The sequence below is a fragment of the Furipterus horrens genome, unplaced genomic scaffold (assembly GCF_987537825.1).
Source record: "Furipterus horrens unplaced genomic scaffold, mFurHor1.1.pri manual_scaffold_1, whole genome shotgun sequence".
NCBI lineage: Eukaryota > Metazoa > Chordata > Mammalia > Chiroptera > Furipteridae > Furipterus > Furipterus horrens.
In genome coordinates, this window is record NW_028327171.1 from 208,827,731 (window position 1) to 208,845,113 (window position 17,383).

Sequence of the window (17,383 nt, forward strand, 5' to 3'; positions counted from 1 at the left end):
TGCTGCTAGCAGTAATGTGTTAAGATGTTGATATTTTTACTTCTTTATTGTGGTGGATGATGATACTTTAGAATATGTAGTATGTCTCTTCAGATAAGATATGCTCCTATAGTATCTGGATTAAACATGGACACATGCACACACACACAGACATAAATGTAGAATGTAAAGAAGGCACAGACTGAGGACCTATCATCAAGGGGCACAAAATGAGAGAATGGTAATTCTTTGCCTCCCAGAGGGTGTGCATGAACCAGTTGTATGAGCATCACTTGAAAGCTCATTAGAAATGCAGAGTCTACCCCAGACATATGGGGTCAGAATCTGGATTTTAATAAATCCCCAGGCAATCATAGGCACATTGCTGAGAGATGTGACAGTAATAAATGATGTAACTTATGCATTTAAAAAAATAACAAAAAAATATATGTAGCATATTGTATAAAAAAATATATTGTGATAACTAAGTAAAGAGCCATTTTATGAAGAGGTCATGCTGTAACTATAATGCTTCTGAATAAACAAAACAAAATTGGTGTAGGTTAAGAATATACTTAATGAGGAGCACACTCCATGTTCCGGGAAAGATGTGCTTTGAAACTCTCTACATTTAAACCGTCCAACAGCCTTGGGAGTGGGATGATAGACAGGTAGGAACCAAGGAAAGATATGCTAGCAGGCTTTGCATCACTGAGATTACAGCCTCGTTAGTAATAGGCTCTTTCAGGACATGGACCCTTGTCTTCTGCTCACCACGTTGCACTGGAATCCTAGGATCCTGTGCAGGTAAGCCGCATTCCATTCAACAGCAGCAAGTAAGTAGTCTCCAGAATAGTGAAATCAAGCAATAAGGTGATAGAGAGCCATGCAAATTATCTGCTAGCTTATTCATTAGACTCTCTGTGCCTCTACCCATCCATCCATCCATCCATCTATCCACCTATCTATCTGTATGTCTATCTAGTTCACGTTATTCAGGAAAGAATTTAATACACCTATTATCAAAGTGTTGTCCCTGGAATTACTAGTAGCCATCAACATCACCTGGAAACTTGTTAGGAATGCATATTCTCAGGCCCTGTTCCAGACATATGGAATCCAAAAATCTGGGGTGGCTTCCAGTAATCTGTGCTTTTACAAGCTTTCCAGGTGATTCCAATGCATGATAAAATTTGAGAAGTCCTGAGTTGTCATGGTTTGCAAGCTTACATATTCTTTATATACCAACATGCTAACTTGGTTTAAAAAAAAGCCAATATACAGTTCAAAATATACAATGATTAATAATACAATAGAATGAACATTTCTCTTTTTACCCATGTGATAAGAGAGTCTTGAGAGTTGTCTGGGGTGGGTCTTGTTCCATGCCACATTTAGACTTGAGGGGGTCCAAGGCCACTCAGATTCACACAGGTTGTAAGCAATAGTGTGGGCTCATACCTTATCTATTCCTTCGTTCTTTTCACTATGACATGAAATTGATTGGTAAACGCTATCTGACACAATTTTTATTATACTGATCAGAAAAATAAAAGAAACTAAATTAGTCTCATTTGAAAGGAATCCAAAGAAATCATATTTTAAAGACAATTTTGGGCTGAACTAATAGAATCTGCAACATATTTTTGGAGCGACAGTCAATTAATGTAATTTCTAAATCTTGATTAAATGTCTGCTGAGGCATGTCCTCAGTCTGAGGTGTGGTCTACAGTGAGTGTTTATCAATATCCATTATCTAGTCCACTCACCCATCTTTTTAGGAGCTGTTGGGGGCAGTGGAGGCCTGGCCCTTACCTCGTCTGAGAAATCCGGATTCTGGGAATGGTGTAGAACTGCTGTGTAGGCGGCTGAGGTGAAGAGGGGCCCTCCAGGTTTTCCATAAATACACTGTTTAAGAAATGATGAGTTGAACAATTATGAGTGTCTGAAATTAACCCTGAGCACAGAAAAGGCCACTACTCTTCAGCTACCAATCCTGGGATGGAAATGAATTTTGTGATAACTTGCCAGGTTTAGAGGACATCTAATTAACTTTGAAGTCCTTTGATCTGCTACCTTGTATTAATTATACAATGAGGCGTTGTTGAAGAAAGATTTGAAAGCTTTAATTCATCACTTAGGTATCACATGGACACTGAACATTCAAATCAGCTCATTACCTAATTTTTGGTTACTACGAGCCAAGATCTCCTTTGTTCCATTCTGATTTCTGTAGGATGGCTGCTTGGAGGGGCTCGTGGTATCCAGCACTGGCCCAGATTTTGAGGCAATCAGTTGGGTGACCACAAGGCTTGGTTGGACCCCAGCCCTTGACATGCCAACCCCCATCCAAGAATGCTGAGCAGGAAGGATAGAGCTGGGTCCAGGCTCCACCACATTGAATGACTCTAGTCAGGTCCAGGGCATGTGACATGGCACTTTCCAGTCATGCAGTTTGCAAGCATCCTTAGTGCGGGGCTCAGGGTGCTTCTTCTGGCACCTGCTATATCTATGCAATGCTTTCGAATGCAATGACACAGGGGACCCTCACACCTGCGAATGCTCCTCTTTCCTAGAATTTTCTGCAGGAACACTGCTCTAACAGGCCTGTGTGTCTGCCATCTGGTCCCTGCGTTTGCTTGCTCGGCAACTCCACTTCATTTTCTGTTTTTCTCTCCTGGTGCTGATGCTATTGTGGACCTTGGGACCTACGGATGCAGAGAGTACTCAAGGCTATTTTAAGGAAGTCTCTCCGCGGCATGATTTAGTCAATCGCTCAAATTGATTATTTTTCTGAATAATGCTACAAGCCTTCTTAACACAGAGAATACAACTGGTACCTGACAGAAGGTTTTAAGAGATGACCTCAGATAATTCTGGAGGTTAGTTAGCAATTCATTTTGTCCTTGACTATCTCATTCCCCTGATTCACAGAAACTGGGAAGATGTGGCCACCGGCCAAGTAGAAACAATTTTCCTCTCTATTTTTGTAGGTTATTTTATGTTTGAAGCCCCTAAAATAAAAACAGTATATCAAATATGAACTCTGAAAAATGCCACCCAGCTGCAGGTTAATAGGGTAAGGCAACACAGATCATGCAAACATCCTAGTTTTATTGATTTTATTAAATCATGTGACCAACAAGCTGGACTGACATCCCAGAGCTATTTCCTGGCTCCTCAGGCCACCTTCCATAAATGTGAGTGTGTTACAGGCCCACTGTATTAGCCATCAGGCCAGTGTGTACCAGTCCAGACAGGCCACCCAAAGGCCAGCTGGAATGTGGCATTTTAAATAAAGCATGCTGAACTGAGAGGCAAGCTAATCTTTGAAAAAGACAAGGTCTTCCAGAGAGGAAGCTTTGCACTTATTTCACACTAGAACGGTTTTCTTTTTATCCAAATCATGAACAGCTAAGCAGAGCCACAAGCCTGGTACTTTCAGTAGATTTAGTTAACGATGGCTATTACATCAGGTACCTTTTAGGAAATTTAAAATAAATGTGTTGAATTGTTTCTCCTTCAACCACTCTCAAATAAAAAGCCCCTCAGTGGCAGAGAGAACCTATGCAGCGGCCCGCCCCCTTGAATGCCGTGTCCCCTGGTGGACTAGGCCTACCTTCACGGGCTTGGCACCTTCTTCATCGGAATTTTTGAATTCAATGCACATGGTTATATTTCGTGCCTGGAATCACAGAGAGGGAAAATGGAAATTGTAACGGCCTGTAATATAACACCAGAAAACAATCTAAGTGCCCAAAATAAGCAGTTTCTAATTAAACCCCCCCAAATGTAGAATACCCAATACTTTCTCGTGACATCCATAGTACTCAGGAATAGCAGAAGAATTTGGAGAGCTTTTTAAAAAGGAAGAAAGAGCCTCATATCAAAAAGGAACAGGTAAGCTATTTTCAGAGTATCTTAAGAAACTAAAAAGAAATCTAGAACATTATTTAGGGCTGGCTTAGAAAGGTTATTAATATATTACAAAACTGCATCCTTAGCCCTTTTAATGGTAAATTCATCATTGCCCTTTATTAATCATTTTCATTTCCAAAGTGAGGAACTACAGTAATTTGTATTTGAACTTTCAAGAAACCATCTTAACATGGTCTAAAAATAGTGGAGAGAAGATGATATTTCAGAAACATATCATACCTTATTGAAACATTTCTGGCTATCATACTTGAGGTGCTTGGGATAAATGTAAATTTGATTTTTGTATACTCTATAAGGACGACAATACTTTGTTGAGTCGTAAACCAACTCTTCTACCTCCACCGTGGGTTCTGGTTGAGCCGTCACATCGAAAGGCTTGACAGGGATAAAGGACGATGTTACACAGTCTTTAAAAATCAGAAAATAAGAGTTTGTTATTTAATATGATGTTTTAAGTAAAATACTTGACATATTTTAAAATTAATTCACTCAAAATAAGAAGTCCATTTTTTTTATCCCAATGTATGTTAAATTATGCTAGCATGAAAAATTTGTAGGAAGTAGGCATGATAGACAATCAAACTATATATTTAGTACCAAAACTGATATCTTAAAAACTGGCAAATCTTTTGGATGGGTTTATAGTTATTTTCTTTTTTCAGTAAGCTTGGTATAAAAAGTAAATTTTAGCTACTGGTCCTTTGAGCACACCCACCAGGTATTATAAGATAAGAATTAACCCACTGACCTTAAGCATAATGCTATAAAAGTAATACAGATATGGATACATGTTAGAACAAAACTTTGTTCAGTGGCTCTATCACTGATAGTGCCAAATGGATTAACAGTTATTTTTTCCCTACAGAGTGATTTCACAACATAGGTCTGAAATCCCTCTGGCATTATTAGATAAAATATATTTTTCTCTTTAGTTTTTACAATCTTTTAAAATATAACCGTGTAAGAACAGCTAAGAAAAAAAATAAGACCATGAGGGAATTATAAATCGAAACCTCTGTCACTAAATAATTTGGAGGCTGAAGTTGTGGTACTAACAGATAGCGAGGTCTTCAACCTTTCTTTATTTCATCTGGAATCTTCCTGTGTTCAAATAACACAATGATTAAATATGCTTGGTAATCAGATTACAGGCTTTTTGTTCAAAAATCAATTACAATATTCTTATTATTTGTTTGACTTTCTCTAATGCCCTGCAGCCTTTACAAAGAGAATAATTGAGCTTTCTCTTTCATTATTTTTCTTTTCCATAGGTAATAAAAGCCGCATCCCCCATACCAGGGAGGGGAAATGGCTTAGTTTGTCCTCTGTTTTTTTTCACAACAATCAATATAAAAGTGATTTGGAACATGGCTTAAGTTAGAATGCTCATTTTATTTCCTATTAAAATGATTTGTGGAAAAATGATAAGAATAGAAAAGAGTGTTACTGGTGCTTCAAATATCCCGTGGCAATCACCCTATCCCTGTCTGTCGTTAACTTTGGGAGGCCTGTATTCATTCTTTGCATCAGTGAGAATGTCACTAAATGGCATAACCAGAAATAACAAAACAAAAACCGATCTCACCACTTAAGGAATAAATTCTGAAACCCTTATTTGTAAGTTATTAAAAGCTCTTCCTGAATTTCAAATTTCCACTGACATAAATAGGACTTTTGACCACGAGTCTGAAAAAAGATAGCAGCTTTCTGTGTGATAACAGAGTCTAAAGATATCCTAGCTCTAATCACTGCATGGTTACTGGGGTGGCTACGCGTGGTATTCACAGTAATTCTGGCAGAACCAGCTGTGTATTTTGAGTCTAAGAAATTGGAAAGAGTATAGATCTTCCCATTAAGGGTTACTAGTTTATCAATCTCTCTAAACCTGAGTTTCCACATTGGCAACCCTTCAGAGTTTTGAGGATTAAATAATATAATTTAATACCTTGCTTGGTATATGATGTATACCAGATAATTATTAAGTTACCTGAATATAGTTCCTGTCTTACTATTCTTATAGTCTTAATAAAGAAATAAGAAGCCCCAAATTTCTATAAAATAACAAATTCCATTTATCTCAAACTTTGAGAAAAAGAATACCCAAAGAAAACTTTGTACTCAACCATCTAATCAACTAACTAAAATAACACTAAATATTCAAAACTCTACAAGCAAACTATGACATCATCATCATACTTGGATGCTCCAAAGGAATGTTGTCAACAGCAATATCCAGGCTTCCGGGGATGGTCTGCATTTTGCTTGTTCTGTCAGCTCTGTGAAAGTATGCCAGCATAGAAACACAGACACGGACACACACGCACGCACACACGCACACACACACACACACACACTGAATTATTCTAGTTGTCAAGGAAAGAAAACAGTCAACTGTAACTCTGAACTTTGTTAACTGTAATCAGGAAGACCCTAACCAATCTTGTCAAGGGCTTTATATAGCTAGTTTGATTTCAAAAACCAAAATTTATGTGATATTGCCAATAAAAATAAAAATCAGGCAGGGGTTAAGTTACAGATATTCTGAAGAATGGTTGACATGTATTTGTACCTACTCCTGATATCATTTACATAAATGGCCAAACAAGTATCACAGTGAATAGATAAGTCTTACTAATGAAAAAGCCTCATATTGAAACTGATGTCAGTGATTTACTTTCATAAGGAGTCTGGAGAGACCCAGAGAGCAGCTTTGGTCTTTGCACAAGTGTGAAGTGCGAAGTCTGCTTTCTTCCCTTTCACAGACAGTCCCGGGGAAGGAGGACCCTTTCCTGATCTTGGTTCTTCTTCTGTCTTCTCTCACCCTGCACATGTGAGCCGATGCTTCCTTCCTGTTGATCCCTGCTTCCCATTCACTCATCCTGAATCCCGAATCCTCACTCTGGAGTCCTTGCATTTCTTTCCCTCTCTCTCCCTAGCAAAACCTTCTTGTCCCTCTTTCTCTACAGTAAAGTGAGAGTGGCTGCTAACCACTTCAAGTGTTCTCCTTTTTTGGGAAATCTGCTTTGACAGGTAGGATAATTACAGCGGTAGGTCAGAGCCAACTCTTCCCAGCTTGTGAGAGCCGATTGTTAAATTTTCACTTATTTTGCCTGCCAATTGTTAAGCATGGCCATTATTAAACATAAAATGATATGAACTTACCATTAAACAAATGATATTAAATCCCAAGGTAATAAAATTCATCACTCGCTAATTATTTTACTGCATGATAAGGTTATCCATAATCTTGAGGTTATTTACCTCTGTCTGTAAGGTGGAAACGTTACATAATGGTGTGTACTTTGCTTCCCAGCCCTGCATTTGGTGGAACCCTAATGGTAGCCTGAAATCAGCGATGGGAGGAGAATTTACACCGTAGAAATGGTCATCAGTATAAATCAGTTGATAAACATTTATCAGCATCATACTGAGACTAAATGCCATAGGGATTATGTGTCTACAAAATAACTTACTGTCTCACTAGAATGGTACTTGCTCTTCCAGATGCCCTCTACCTGCCACAGTGAAAAGTTTCTTTGCTATAGACAGATAAAATGTGACCATTCCCTTCTCAGCAGTATAATTTTTCATGTCTTAGCACACTGGCAAGCAAGCAAAGCGATAAGGTGCTCTTAATTTCCACGTAGTAGTTGTGGGAAGGCCAATGTAGGGATTTTGTCTGGGAGTCAAGGTTTGGGGGTCTCCTTGTGTAAGAAGCACCACAACAAAGGCATATTGGGTCAGGGACCCCCCCCCCCCTGGATTTTACTTCTCATCTTTATTTTATTTTCTAAGCAAGGGTTAATTACTTTCCAGAACAACAATAGAAACATTGGGAAAAATTTGCTTACAGTGAAATAGAAACACATCCATTATTGAAGTTACAGAAAATATTAATCATGTTTGTTTAGATGTGATGTATTGTTTTTGTTTTGGATAAACAAAATTAATTGACGGCAGGTTGCTGGCTCTTAGACAGGAGAAGCAGAGAGTGAACATTTGGGAAAGGGGCCAAGAGTATAAGAACCCTGTGTGTATTTGGGGACTACCAATTTAAGGTAAGTTGTTCGTCATGAAAGATCATACTGTCATAAGATATTGAATGTATGTTGATTCATTTTAAAAATGTGGATTTTGTATTTTTCCTTTTATAACATTAGCTGTCATCATTTTCTCCAAAAGCATTTGAATGACAGAAATATTATACATTATTGTATCCACAGCAATTAATCACGGTGTGAAGTTTCAAAATAAGAGTTCTAAAATTCCTTAACTCTCCTCCTCTTTAGTGGCGCCTATGTTCCCTTTGTCTGAATCTAGGCTCTGGGACAACTTGGTATTATATTATGGCAGCACTGCCACTGTGGAGCTTTCTCAACCCCCGTCTTCAGAAACTGGCAGTAATTGTTTTCTATCCTTTGGGGCAGTTACTCTCAGAACCCAGCCATAAGGATACCCTGGTAGCTCATGGAGAGGGTCCATGGATGCGACTAAAGTCTCTAGACTTCAGCTCCACTGAACTCTCAGCCAAGATCCAGCCCCAACCTGGCATTCATTAAGCGAGCCATCTTAAAAGACGATCTTCTGGCTCCAGCAGACCTTGCCCAGCTGATGCCCCTTGTCTTGCTGTGCTCAAATTATGGAGTCAGGAGCAAAACAAGTGATGCTGTTTTTGTAAGTTGCTAAGTTTTGGGGTGATTTGTTACATAGCAATAGGTAACCAACACAGTTTAATGTTTCACACTGCTTCCATATAATTCGGGCTAGTATATTCTTGTGAGTGCCATTTGGGCATATGTGAAGTCATCTGCATTCTGGAGGAATATGGATATTTGAGAATAAGGTAATCAAGTATTGTTTAAGCCCTTATAAATCAGTAGTAGCGGTAGGGTGGATTTTTGTTAGTTTTAAGAGTACCCAAAAAATCCTACCTTCTATAATCTGAAACTAGTTTAAGTAGGTCTTCAGTTGAAATCTTGCTACTTTCTTGTCTATATAATGGTGAAAATCTTGAGTCTCTGTCCACATTTCCCTGGTTGTCCTTAAATACTGATCTGAAAGAAAATAATACTTATTTAGGTTGGTATTTGGATATCGTTGACAGAGTTGTGTTTTGAAGGTGATTAAAATGATTAAGTTTCCCATTTATAATAGAATAAACTTCCATTATAAAATACCTATAAACTGAAAATACAAGAAAACTTCTTAGACAAAAGCTTCATTTACACACTATATTTATACTTAAATTTTTATGTTCAACTCAGTATCGAAAGTGACAGCAGCCCATATTACTGCTATGTTTATTCATGTTTTAGTAACATCGAAACCTTGGAGTATTCGTGAAGTTGAAAAGGAAGAACATGCTATTTCCCTGTCATTATTTCCTGAGCAAGCCAGGGCCACTTCAGTTGAGTGGTACCATTAGGTTTTACATGTATAGAGAAGGGATAAGATTGTGCATGGAGGGCCTGATTCTTAAAACATTCTCATGAAGATAAGTGTGTTGAGTCCTAAATATTAGGACAGAGACAAATGTGAAATGAAGAATACTTGAGTCAGAATTTTGCATTAAATAATGAGACTGCCATGAATCTTAGCCATTTATTTCCTTCCTTGATCCATCTCATTGCAACTATATAGATTCAGTTAAAATACATACATTGATTTTGTCCAAACAATATAGTAATGTAAGGCAACACTTTCTGACAAGCTAGTGTACACAGCATATCTGATGTCAGATTTTCTTCCTCATAATTCATCATACTTGGCCTACTAAGGAAAAGTAGATGCATGTGTAATTGATTTTTCTTTAGTGTTAGAGAAATGCTGAATTTTGATTTCTCCTAACCTAAGGAACTTAACTAGACTATTTTATTACTCTTTAAAATAACCAAAGATTTCAGTGCTCAGGCTGAAATGGCCATTTAAATGGATATCTTATCATAGAGTTTTAATGTCAAATAATACAGAAAACATGCCAGGAATTTATCTGAATATTTTTAGACTCCTTCAATCTTTCTTCTCAGTTTTCTCTGGTTAAGTACTAAGTAAAGGAAAAAAGGTCCGCTATCAGATAACACTGAGGAAGCAGAATGAAAATATTTAACTTGAAGATTTTTAAATTTAAATATAATACAGGGCTTTAATTTGAATGCATAATGTGTTGAAATAAATACGATGTATTTCCCAACATGGGAGGAAGTTAACTGAACTTAAATAGGATTAAAAATAAAATTAACCAGCCGCTGCATATATATATATTGATAGACCTGAGTTATATAACTCATTTTTCCTCTTATCCTCAGCTCTATCTTGGAAATAGCTCACTTACATTGGAGACATTGTAAAGAGAGTGAGGAGCACAGCACCAGAAAGTACTGCTCCCAGTTACCAGACACACTGTCCTTGTTTGATCAATGTGTTAACTGGCAAGAGAACACAGAACTGACTCATTTACACAGATGGTTTGAAGATGCTCGGGACACCATCTCATTCCAGTTGCCACAGCTGAGTGATAATCAGTATATGGTGAGGGTCTCAGAATCATGACGTTTGGGGTATGATTGAGGGAAATGCGGTATTTAGTCTCAAGGAAGAGAAACTTAGGTATCCCTGAGAGCTTCCGTCATAAGCAGCAGGAACAGCCACGATGCAGAGAAAGAATCTGGCATATTTTTTTGTGGCCATGGAAGACAAAATATAAAAGTGATTATTGGGCAGTTTAAAAATATTTTTTTTACAAAATGACTTTCTAATCAGTAGAGCTACAGAAAGACAGGAGGAACCACAACGAGATGCAACTGACTTGTCACTGGAAAGATTCAAACAGGAATTGAATAGCCATGTGTTGGGGACATTGTTGCACTTCATACCTGAAATCTTTAAGTGTATAGATATAAGAATAACATTTTTATTCTAGTTTCATTTAAGTTTAAAGAAAATCCAGTGTTGTACATTGGTCCGTTTAGAATGTTGCATGACACAGAGTAGAAGAAATCAGAGTCTTGGCATAGATTTAGGCCCATATGATTCTGGGGGTGAAATGTAGGGAGAATGTCCCATTTCACAACACAATGTGTTTGTAAGGGTTAATTTTTCTCTGGAATCAGTGAGTGGAAAATGCCCTATGTAGTCATCTGAATGTATTCTCTACTTATCCCCAGAATAAACATTTTCTTCTGTAAAATGGCACCATAGCTGGTGTCAAAGATAAGAACATGCATCGCATTAATTTCAGATAAAATGTTCATAGCACTGAGCATCTGTGGGACATGGTGGGTGGGATGATTCGATCTGGGTGAAAATATGGTCATAAGTTAAACTGTCAATTCTATGCTTTTTAATGACAGCTGGTTTTAAGGCCACAAGTGTTTTAAGGTACACTCAAAGATATATTGTGAAAACAAATGGCAAACTAGGCAATAGACTAGAAAGGAAAAGTAGCCAGAGAATGAACATTATCAATAGGGTATTGAAATATGTCAGGAATCTAGCTTATGCCAAAATGCCATGAATAACAACAAGCTCTCCTCTGATTCGGTGACATTTATTTGAAGCAGGTTCCACATAATAAAGGGAAAATTAAAATGTTCTTTGATTGCATCTTATATTTGTGGTTAGGTAATGTGGGTGGTCAAACCTAAAATCTTTAGAACTGTACTGCAAAGCATTTTCCTCAGTTGCTGGAGATGTTTATGTAAATTGAAAGCATAAATTTATATACACAAATTGGTGGTGTCTACTGTTTCCTAACCAACAACCAAACCACCAATCAGGCATTCGTGTAGCGTGAGTTTGTGGTTTTGTTGGCTTTCCTGTCCTAGACATACCGGTGATTACTTTCATTGTGGATAATACACCCAGCTTCCTTAGAAACTTCGTCTGTCTTTCATCCAACGTATTTCATGAGACATCTTCAAAATAGGATGGTTACCTCTCCTTACTGCTCTATGATGGATAATTCTTTTACTTGTTTTTCTCACACTGTTCTTCACTGCCCTGAATTTACTAGATAGGGAGACTTGTTGAGGTGCATATGATCTCCACAAGAGAATTCATAATAATCATATGGAAATAATGACTTCTAATAATGGCCATCTTTTATTGGGTATGCATCAGTGCTCATTAACCCATGCAGTAGTAAATTAGGTATTATCATTCCTTTGTTATACATTTAAAAAAATACGAGGTAAAGATAGACCACAGGTAGTTGCCTAAGTTCACTTGTCTAGTAAACAGAATTGAGATTTCAAACCCCGCTCTGGTTCTAAAATGCCTGCTTCTAAAACCTCAGAACAACACTGGGTTCTGAAAGAGAAAATATGGTCACTATTGTCGTTTTGCTATATTGAAATATTTGACTTTCGCCAAGAGATATCTTGCTTTTATTTGCCCTAATAGGTTTTCTTGTGGGAACTGCTGAGAAAATTTATCAATATAAAAAAAGTTTGCACAGCCAATTACAAGTTACCCTTTCTTTTGAAGCTGATGAGAAATATAAACCATTATCAAAGAGGGTTCAGTATTGCACTAACACCTCTTTCATGCAGAATACCCTAGCATAACTGTCCCTGTAGGGAGCGAGAGAAAAGGGAGATAAAGTGATATTTATGACCTGCTTATGCCATGTGCTTTTGCATCTGAGATTATACTTTATTGCTCATGAGGCAGGTATTGTCAGCTTCATTCTATAGATGGGGGACCCTGAGGATAGGAAAGGAAACTTTCCAAAGTTACAATCTGTAAGTAGTGGCCTGATCTACTCCCTCTCTGCCAGTCCTGGGCCTGGTTTCCTTCTCCGTTACTACAACACTGCTTTAGAGCAAACTAATTCCTGGAGACTAGTGAGTCTCTATTGGCTTACTGCTGCCCAGGCTTCCACATTTCTCTTCCCTGCGCTCACCTGTCCCAGCGTTAAGTAACTTCCTCAAAACTGTAACAAATATCGGTGAGTTTACTCTGGTGATGCTCATCACTGGGAAGTCTGAGACTAAAACATGGCATAAGTAACAACTTCTCTCTTCCTTCTGGATTTTAAAGTTATTTCCATGAGGATGACATTATCAACATTCAAATGACTACTTGGTACAGTCTCGTTTTGTAGCATTTTTAGTTCATTCGATTGGTTCACTGATGACCATTTTTTCCTTATGTCTATGCCTGACTCTTCCTCCTTTAAGACATTCTAATACCAAGAAAGATGCAAAGAGATTTGAGGAGGACAATAATAATGGATGTTTGAGTAGATCCAAAAAGCAATTTTTGTTCTTTACGCAGAGGTTATCTTTCCAGGAAGATGAGTCCCCCATCAATGTCCACGTAACTCAGCATTTCTATCAGAGTCGATTGGTACTGATAAATTTTGCTATACTCGTCAGTACCCAGATCAAAGAGAGTCTAAATGATCATTCTGATGGTTTCATCCAGACATCCATGTACAGACCTGTGCTTTACACATGGATAAAAACATGCAGAGGCCTAAGAAATCATAGTATGCTCATCTGAATTTTAAGCACACCAAAGTCTCAAGGATGATACAGTGTCAAGTGTTTGATAAAACAAATATATATAATAAATGCTTTATCACTTTGATCTGATCCTACCAAGAATGCATAGCATACCTGGTTATGCCCACAATAGACATATGTCATAGTCCCAGTCTAGTATGAGTTGTGTCGCTCAGTTGTCTTATAAAGCATGTTTCTGGGGAGCTCAAGATGTTTATAAGGATGAACACATGAGCATTATTCTGGGTGTTGGCATATCAAAAATAACAGGTAACACAGAGGTGTTCAGGACTGAAGATTTCAACGCAGACTATAAATGCGTTTCTATTCTGTTGGTTGCAATTGCCAACGTACCTGACTGCCCAAGCAAATGGCATGCGGTATTTCCCCAGTTTGCTGCAGAACTGCCTGTTGGATTTGAGTATCTTCTGTGCACACTGAGGAAAAACATAATATATTGTTTAGAACATCACTTTACAAATTGCCCATGTAAAATTCTAATAAACTCTTTCCTGTGTTATCTTACATTGAAACTCAGTGCAATTCTGCCTCCCTGGCCACAGACGCACCCCTTACAGAGCCAAATGGTAGTCTCTGTGTTCAAACTACTGTATCACATTTTTCTTATTTTTCATTTGGAAATTTCAAATAAAGAATATAACTTTGTCTTGGAATACCAGCTTTTTCCCTTTCTTCTGACTTCAAAAATCTTATAATATTGAGAGCAAAGTGTTAATTAAATTCATATCCAGAGTCTGTCCTGTATATTCTTTTATTTATTATGGCAGAAGTCTGCAAAACTGTTCTGTAAGGGGTCACACAGTAAATACACTGGCCAGATGGTCTCTGTCACAACTTCTCAACTCTGCAGCTGGAACAGGAAAACAGCCAGAGATGATCTATAAGTGAATAAATGTGACTACGTTTCAATAAAACTTTACTTACAAAAACAGCTGGCAGGCTGGATCTACCCACACATCTTAGTCTGCCGAACCTTAAATCTGATAAATATGTTAAGCTCTGCCCTAAACTGTCACATATGCTCAAATTCACTTGTTACACATTATTTTCTCAATATATTTATTTGTGTGGAAAATATAGACTTTTTATACTTATTTTCTATTAAACAGTAACATTCAATTATTAAAGAAAAAAAATGTCCCATAGTCCCACCATTCAAAGAACTTTCAGTATTTCCTTTGTTTTTCCTTTCTGCACTTAAGTGCTGTTATAACTTGATCTGCAATTGCCTATTTTCTTTCTTTATGTACTTTCCCATCAGCATTAGTGATGTCTTAGTAAACTGTATTAACTTGTTTCTAGTCAGCTTAATCTTAATGTTTCATTATTATTAACACTTTGATTCTTGGAGTTAAAGCTTTATTCACATTTAAATTTATATCTACTAATAGATGATCAAAAGTCAAAAACTGCTGGGTCACAAAGCATAAACCAAGAATATATACTTTAAAATGTTTCTGATGAATATTCATTTACTAATAAGTGGAAATTTTGAGACCTTCATTGATCAAACTTTATAATTCATCAGGCAACGTGATTTCATTTTTTGAAATCAATTGAAATTCTGTGTGAAGAAGATTATGCATTACCTTGTTGGAGTCTGGATTCTTAATGTAAGGTTCAGCACCACTTGCAATATTTCCCGTTAGTACTTTCTCGATTTTGGCCACCAAAACAATTTCAGAATGTGGGTTGCTTACAGAGAATATAGCCTGTGTACAAAAGAGAAGTTAGAAATAGTACGCTAAGAAGCATCTAGGAAACTGCACTGAAGACATTTACAAGAATCCACTTCTTTTTAAAGAGCAGCTTTAAGGAAAATTTTGTTTGAGCAATTGCTTGTCTTATGTACAGTAGAGGTAACAACAATGGGACACCATTTTCAGTCCCATCACGAGTAGACCAAAGAACCACCTGCTTTGGAAACTTCAGCCATTCCTCCGGAAATCCCTTGACGTGAGGCTCTTCTAATTGTCGCGGAGTGAGTGTGTCGATGTTTCCGTTTTCCAATGCCACGGGAACCCCTGCCAGCATCTGCCTGACAGCCGTGTGGTTGAGATCCGCGTGAAAATCGGCAGAAATCTTCCTGCTGTCTCTGAGGTCATAAAGTGCCACACTCACAAAAAAAGGCTCAATCTGCAAGAAAAAGAGAAAACTCATGGGCTGGACAAAAACCAACCAAACAAACAAATAAAAAAAAATCCCCTCAAAACCAGAAACTGCTGAAGTTTTGTAAAATGTTGCCAGAGCATCACAGAAAGTAAAAAAAGAAAGATTCAGGAAGAATGGATTTTTAACTAGAAAAAGGACTGAAATCAACAAATCTTTGTATATGTAATTCCATACATGTATAATGATAATTACATATGTAACTAACTACAAGCTTCTAATGCTGGAATGTGCCTACAAAAATATCTTTATTTTGCTTATGCTACTTGATTTTAGTTTGAAGCCTGTCGTCTGCCTCTATTCTGTGGTCAAGCAGGTTATACACAAAAAAACAAATTACGACAGCGTTCTTCATTGTACAGATGCACTCATGCTGTGGATTTGGCTGAATGTTTAATAGCTACTTGGTGTTCTTTCAGATGCAGTAATGTGGCTAGCTTTAACAAGGGTTTTAGATTAATTCCTTAATATTAGCAACACTTATCAGATGCTTTACTGTTAGAAACAAAACACCAGATATAAAATAAAATTCAATGATCTATCTTTTAAGATAAGACAATTAAAAAATACGAGTTTTGTATTTTACTAGTACAATTTATTTCATAAAAAAACTCCTGATTTGTGGTAGCGGTAGTCTGCTGATTGAAAAACTAAAAAATTACACAAAAATAATTCAGGCAGGAACTCAAAACACACTGAAGGTCAAAAGAAAAAAAATCATTATTATTTTTCATAAATTGCTGCATGTTGATTTTCATTTCTGCTTAGTGAATGGAAATAAATGACCTAACATTGATAATTCATCAGAAATTAAATCTCATATGGTGATTCAGTTATTTCTCCCAACCGATCTTTTAGACTTAAATGTCAAATCTTACTCTTTGAATCACTAGCTTTACAATAAGGATTTGTTTAATAAAGCACCTGAAAAGCCTCACAAATGAAGTCACAGGTTTCTTATGTTTAGAATTTTGTACTTTTCTTAAAAAAAATTCAAGAACTTGACATTTTAAATGTCACTCTGCTGTGAAGCAGCTTTATGAGTTCAAGGTTTTGGCATCAATTTGTATTTTCAAAGAAATATTTTATCTTATAAAACCATCAACTGAATTTGGTTTCCAGTGATGCACTAAAAAAAAAAAAATAAATAAATAAATAAATCACATGCTGTTAAATAGTTTTCTCATCATAAAAAGTTATTTTAGGGTGTTTTCTTTTTCAGAAGCTCATTCATTAAGTATAGTATTTGGCTCTTTAGCAACTTAAAGAAATATTTCAGTTAATTTAAAAACATGTTCATTGACTTGAATACAATAAGTTTAAAAGTAGCTACGTTAATAAGAGTGTCATTGAAAAATATGCAATGCAAGGATTTAAAAAATTAATACCATTACATAACCACTGCTGTTCAGTTACAGTAAGACTGCTTTATTCATTTTTTTATATCATTGCTTATAAACACAATGAGATTATTTTTTAAAAAGCAGTTTCTTTGTTTTTTAAATTTGTGTCAACTGGAAAATAAATTTAACCTCTATAGACATACAAAGCACTTCATTTCAACTTCTCCCTCTCCCTGACAGATGTGAGAGAGGCAGTCAAGCCAGAACTGTTCTCTTGCTGGGGAGATTGGCCCCGATACAAACATTTAGCTTCTGAATATGGGTTGTTGTACAAAGAAAGGGATCCACGTGGAAAGAGTCACATGCCCCTGGCATTGGAAAGAAAAACCCATTATCTCTGCACTTCGGTTTCTAAATTCAACTCTT

At 36.9% G+C, this 17,383-nt stretch overlaps 1 protein-coding gene across 5 annotated transcripts in view; it reads right to left on the bottom strand.

The window, feature by feature from the left end:
• The window catches only part of DOCK10 (dedicator of cytokinesis 10), a 135,415-nt gene that overhangs the window by 58,713 nt on the left and 59,319 nt on the right, over positions 1-17,383 (bottom strand). For all 5 annotated transcript variants that reach the window (XM_090284741.1, XM_090284759.1, XM_090284732.1 and 2 more), the window contains exons 12-19: positions 15,360-15,581; positions 15,035-15,157; positions 13,779-13,861; positions 8,850-8,972; positions 6,115-6,194; positions 4,138-4,325; positions 3,599-3,664; positions 1,795-1,887 (exon numbers count right to left, since the gene is read on the bottom strand). In XM_090284741.1, the coding sequence (XP_090140867.1) occupies positions 1,795-1,887; positions 3,599-3,664; positions 4,138-4,325; positions 6,115-6,194; positions 8,850-8,972; positions 13,779-13,861; positions 15,035-15,157; positions 15,360-15,581 (978 nt within the window). The remainder of the gene's footprint in view (positions 1-1,794; positions 1,888-3,598; positions 3,665-4,137; positions 4,326-6,114; positions 6,195-8,849; positions 8,973-13,778; positions 13,862-15,034; positions 15,158-15,359; positions 15,582-17,383) is intronic.